Source organism: Rhineura floridana, chromosome 8, assembly GCF_030035675.1.
Source record: "Rhineura floridana isolate rRhiFlo1 chromosome 8, rRhiFlo1.hap2, whole genome shotgun sequence".
Taxonomy (NCBI): domain Eukaryota; kingdom Metazoa; phylum Chordata; class Lepidosauria; order Squamata; family Rhineuridae; genus Rhineura; species Rhineura floridana.
Window position 1 is genome coordinate 11,810,171 of NC_084487.1, and position 6,000 is coordinate 11,816,170.

The 6,000-nt window shown below is 44.0% G+C and overlaps 1 protein-coding gene across 1 annotated transcript in view; it reads right to left on the bottom strand.

Moving 5' to 3' along the window:
- ITIH5 (inter-alpha-trypsin inhibitor heavy chain 5) overlaps window positions 1-4,083 on the bottom strand; it is a 70,732-nt gene extending 66,649 nt beyond the window's left edge. The window contains exon 1 of the mRNA XM_061638295.1: window positions 3,735-4,083. Within this exon, the coding sequence (XP_061494279.1) occupies window positions 3,735-3,854 (120 nt within the window). The 5' untranslated portion in view covers window positions 3,855-4,083. The remainder of the gene's footprint in view (window positions 1-3,734) is intronic.
- Between the last annotated feature and the right edge of the window lie 1,917 nt (window positions 4,084-6,000).

The following is a 6,000-nucleotide window of genomic DNA, read 5'->3' on the forward strand; positions in this document are numbered from 1 at the left end:
CAGGTCAAGTCTTTCCTCTTCTCCCAGGCATTTTAGCATGTGTTTTTTAAAAATATATATTTTAAATATGTTTTTAAATTTGAATATTTGTTTTTAGTGTTTTTAATTGTTGTAAACCTCCCAGAGAGCTTCGGCTATGGGGCGGTATACAAATGCAATAAATAAATAAATATTGTGGGGAAATGTTTTTAATTGCAGTGACTATTTGCATATCCAAATTGCAAAGTGTCCCTCAGGGCTAAGGGTTACGTTGGACACAAATGAAGCAGCAGGAGCAGCAGAGTGACCACATATCCAACTTTAAGGAGGACAGTCCTCTATTTGAAAGGCAATCAGAGGAGCATTCTCTGTTGGAAGGAGTCCTCTATATTGGAAGGGCTGTCCAGCCCAAGTCTGGTTTAAAGATAAGGAACCAGAAGAAGGAAGAGCAGAAGGCACCTTGAAGTCACCCATCCACAGTGAGCCCATCCTGGACAGCAGACAGAACAGGCATGTGGGTCACCTAGACACTACTTCACCCACAATGGCGAAATGTATTCTGATTTTACTGAAGATATCGGGTGCTTTCCAATGTCAGCCATACTCAGAATACTTCATTCATTCATTCATTATTTTATCTTCCTATTTGTTTAATCTATACACAGAACATATCATACAGAAAGCGGGATTGGACCAAGATGAAGGAGGTGTGAAAATTGGAGGGAGAAATATCAAAAATGTATGATATGCAGACGATACCATACTACTAGCAGAAACCAGTAATGATTTGAAATGAATGCTGATGAAAGTTAAAGAGGAAAGCACAAAAGCAGGACTACAGCTGAACATCAAAAAGACTAAAGTAATGACAACAGAAGATTTATGCAGCTTTACAGTTGACAATGAGGACATTGAACTTGTCAAGGATTATCAATACCTTGGCAGTCCTTAACCAAAATGGAGACAACAGTCAAGAAATCAGAAGAAGGCTAGGACTGGGGAGGGCAGCTGTGAGAGAACTAGAAAAGGTCCTCAAATGTAAAGATGTATAACTGAACACTAAAGTCAGGATCATTCAGACCATGGTATTCCCGATCTCTATGTATGGATGTGAAAGTTGAACAGTGAAAAAATTGGATAAGAGAAAAATCAACTCATTCGAAATGTGGTGGAGGAGAGCTTTGTGGATACCATGGACTGCGAAAAAGACAAATAATTGGGTGTCAGAACAAATTAAACCAGAACTATCACTAGAAGCTAAAATGAGGTTATCATACTTTGGACACATCATGAGAAGGCATGATTCACTAGAAAAGACAATAATGCTGGGAAAAACAGAAGGGAGTAGAAAAAGTGGAAGGCCAAACAAGAGATGGATTGATTCCATAAAGGAAGCCACAGACCTGAACTTACAAGATCTGAACAGGGTGGTTCATGACAGATGCTCTTGGAGGTTACTTATTCATAGGGTCGCCATAAGTCGTAGTCGACTTGAAGGCACATAACAACAAATTTATTATTTATTCATTTTACACCCTGCCCTTTCTCCCAAAGGAGCCCATGGCACCAAACACATCAATAGTAACAACATTCTAAAAACAGTTTTAAAACGTCACATTCTCTCAGGCAGTGATTTCAGGGCTGCTACCAGCCAGGAACAATGTCTTTCAGACATCAAATGTCTGGATGAATAGGAATGTTTTTTAAAAGCCTCCTGAAAGTCAATAATGAGGGAGGCAGACAGACATACCTCACCAGGAGAACTGCCACTGAAAAGGCCGTGCAATGGGTCAGTGCCAACCAGGCAGAGTAGATCAATGGGTGTACTCTGAGTAAACTGGATATCACTGTTAATCAATACGTATAAATCAGCATGTGCATAATTTATGCAACTTTTGTGATGTGTTGCTTCCTTTTCATGATGTGTAAGTCTAAGCAGCAGGGAGGAATAGGATAGGGAACACTTAACCCTTGCCTTACCTGCAACTTTTCTGTTCCAAATTATCTCCTGACCTGCTAACCTTCCATGGAATCCCCCCTGACAAAAGGTGTGTTGAAAACACATCTGGAATCCTGCCCCCCTGTGGCTGGAAGGAAACCAGAGAGCATGGAGAGGGTTAAGTCTGTGGTGGGCAACCTGATGTTGTTGAACTCTAACTCCCCATCTTCCCTGACCATTGGCTATGCTGGCTGGGACTGGTGGGAGCTGGAATCCAGCAACATCTGGAGGGCTAGAAGATCCCTACTCGTGGGTTAAGTGATTCCCAAACCCCAACAAGGTCCTCATTGCTTCTCACCTCCAAATCGCTCCTCTTTGAAGCTCTAATTTTGCTTTGAAGAAATGGCTGCTTCTTTTTGTTGCATGTGTTTGCGTATAACCTGCTGTTCAACCCAGGATGTCCTAGTGAATTTCACAGGCTTATTGAGTTAGGTGCCCGTGCGGTAAATCGCGGCATGTACCTTCCTTTGCACAAGACCCCAAGCAAAGCACAGAGAATATATGAATTTTATGGACGAAAGGTTAGAAAACAACCAATGGATTCCAGGAATATTACAATGAAATTGACCAAAGGGTTGGGCGTTGTGGAAGCTCCAAAGCAAATGAAGGAGTACAGGAAGAACCTGCCATAGACTGGATCAGACCACAGCTCCATTTAGCTCAGTATTGTCTACCCTGACTGGCAGTGTCTCTCTGAGGTTTCAGGCAGGGCGTCTCTCCCAACCTACCTGGAGATGCCAGGGATTAAACCTGTGAGCTTCTGCAGGCAAGGCAGGCACTGAGCTATGGCCCTTCCCTGAATATGCAAGCATTGTGTCCTCTGCTGCTTTGAAAGCTGAAAATGGAACAACTGCTATCTTAGACCAAACCAAGGATCTATTTACTGAACAATTCTATGTCTACTTGGAAGTAAGTCTTTTGGATGTCAGTGGGGCTTACTCTCAAGTAAGTCTGCATAGGATGACAATTTAAATCTAGTATTTTGACTAACCAGACTGACTTAAATTCTAAACTCGTCCAAATGTGTTCCAGGGCGGCGCAAAACAGTACAAAACATTACAGTACAATAAAACAGCACGATCTCATCATGTATCCTTCAGAACCGTATAAAACGGAGAGGCAACAAAAAGTATATAAAGCAAGCAGGAACCACCTATGAAGTTCCTCTGTTGTTTATCTTCAGTATCTCACATACTCCAAGATACACTGCAGCTGAAAAGGGAGGTTCCATTGAGTTGTCTGGGTTAGCATTATTCACACTTAATTTTTTATTCATACTTAATTTTTACCTGGTGTAACTGCCCCCCCATCAAAGTGTAGCAAGAAATAGGAGAAGCTTCCCCGAGCTGAATTTCCCCTACAACTGATAAAAACACAGGAACCCCTTTAGAGCCTGAAACCTGCCAACCCTACATTAACATGAGGGCTTGCTTGCATGCAAAAGTCTTGTTTCTTTTGTTTAGCTCAGGTTGCCACCTTTTTCTTTTTTTTTTAGCAGCCCTACCCCTTTGTTTTTAACTGCAGCTTGACACACAGGAGAAAAAAAGCCAGTGGACCTTTTACCCACCAGGCTAGGGAAAACTTTGCCTACTAAATTATGTCGGATTGCTCTTGAAGGCAAAGGATCAGAGCCCCATCCATGCCTCCCAATTCCTCTGCTTCATGCCCATTAACAGACTATACGAGACAGCCACAAATCCCCAGCAATAATGAATCCAATTATTCTTTTTCTTTTCTTTTTTTAAAAAAAGCTTACATTGTCAATGAGGTTGTAATCCAATATCTCAGCCTCTTCCAGGTCCCTCGCTAAGAGTTCGGGATCTTGCTGTCCACAAATAACCGAGAGACCACAGCAAAGCCATATCAGCCAGATCATGGTGAAGAGAGCAACCCCCAAACTCAGAGGAACTGGGTGAGAGAAGATGGAAAGAGGGGGGAAAGTGTCTTATTTGCTGCGGCTGCAGCCTGCAGCTCCCTGGGATGTGGAAAGCATCTGACAGGAGTCTGCTTGGCTGCCTGCCTCGCCCTTCTCTCCTCCCCGGACCAGCCTCTTTGCCAGAGTTCATAGCCAAGGCTGGGGTTTCCTTGCTTGAGTTTAATTTACCAGAGAGGAAAAGAAAACCTGCTCCTGCTGGATTTGCTGATAAAGTCCGGTGCTCTGGAGTTCTGCCTGCCTCAGCCAAGGTCCAGGGTTTCATTTCTTCCAGATTCAGCTCAGTTTAGGGATGGGGGAGAAATTCAATTCAGTTGCATTTAAAGGCGAACCTACCAGATTTGCTCTTTCTGAAACAATATAGTAGGGCCCCGCTTTACAGTGCTTCGCTTTACAGCGATTCACTAATGCAGCGGCTTTCAATTAGGGAAAGTCCCCGCATTAAGGTGCTTGTTCCACTTTTACGGTGGTTTTTTTCTCGTCGTGCGCCATTTTGATGCCATTTTGGTGCGATGCGCCCCATTATCGTCAATGGGGTTCCGCTTTATGGTGATTTCTGCTTTACGGCGGGGGTCCAGAACAGAACCCGCCGTATAAGCGGGGCCCGCCTGTATGCAAACCAAAACACAGACATCCTTTGAAATTTGCACTTCTCTGAATTTTGCAATGCAGTTCTCCAGGGAAGTAATGTGTGCAAAAATATATATATACTGGAGTGCAGTGTATATGCACAGTAACTGCCTATATTATTGAAAATAGCATACAAAATGCATTGTATTAAGGGGAATGGTTTTGCAAAGATGGGTATATTAAGCAAAATTGTGTTAAAATGTGTATATCAGGAGAAATTCATACTAAAATTCACCTGCATTGAGCAGGGGGTTGGACTTGATGTCCTTATAGGTCCCTTCCAACTCTACTGTTCTATGATTCTAACATGCTGTTGAATTTTCATGAGGACTTTTTTAAAAACAGAATTCGAAAACTGATGTGGAAATTTGACTGGGAAAATGAGAGAAAACCCCAAACAGACAGATTCACCCCTACCTAGTCCCAGATGCCTCAGGCTCTTCTTGTGGGCTTCCCTGTGGGGCATCTGGTTGGCCACTGTGAGAACAGGACGCTGTACTAGATGGGCCGCTGGCCTGATCCACCAGGGCTCCTTTTACGTTGTTATGCTCTGTTTTTCTCCTCTCTTCTCTTTCCTACTCTTCTAGTCTCCTCTTTCTTTTTCTCAGCCGCTTCCTCCTCTCAAAGACAGCAACCTCTAAACAAAAATGTATGCCAACTAAATGGCGGTGTTGCTAGTGAGGCAGCTGACATTGTGCTGTGGCCCAGCCTCGTCTGGTGTCTGCACCCGGCATCCTTGGGTCGCTGCTAGGGCCCAAGCATCCCACCCATGCTGCTGATAGGTCCAGGCTTACTAAGTGGCAGCAGCGAGCAACTGGAAAACCACCATGCTCCAAAGAGATGGTACATCAGGATGTCTTTGGAGAACTGCAGCGGGGAAGAAAACTGTAATTATCTGTTGCACTGTGACTGTTCTGTTGCTGCTGTTCACCACTATCTGCTGCCAGTAAGGTAACCGAGGAGGGGGGGAACACGCATAGTGTAACAAACCCACCAAAACATTAAAACGTAAGAAAAGATCTTCGATGGATCTTGCCAAAGGCCCATCTGGTCCAACATCCTGTTCTCACACTGGCTAATCTGATGCCTATGGGAAGCCCAGTAGCAGGATCTGACTGCAAGAGCACTCTCCGCACCTGCCATTCCTAACAACTGGTATTCAGAGGAATTGTTCCTCTGACAGGGAAGGGAGAACATAGCCGTTGTAGCTTGTAGCCATTGATAGCCTTATCCCCCCCCCTTTTTTTGTCTAAACTCCTTTTAAATGCACGCAAGTTGGTGGCCATTACTGCCTCCTCTGGGAGCAAATTCCAGAGTTTAGCTATGTGCTGTGTGAAGAAGCAGCCATTGATAGACCTGTTCTCCATAAGTTGCAGGAAGCCAGATTTCAGCTGAACATCAGGAAAAACCTCCTGTTAGAGCAGTACAACAATGGAACCAGTGACCTAGGGAGGTGGGG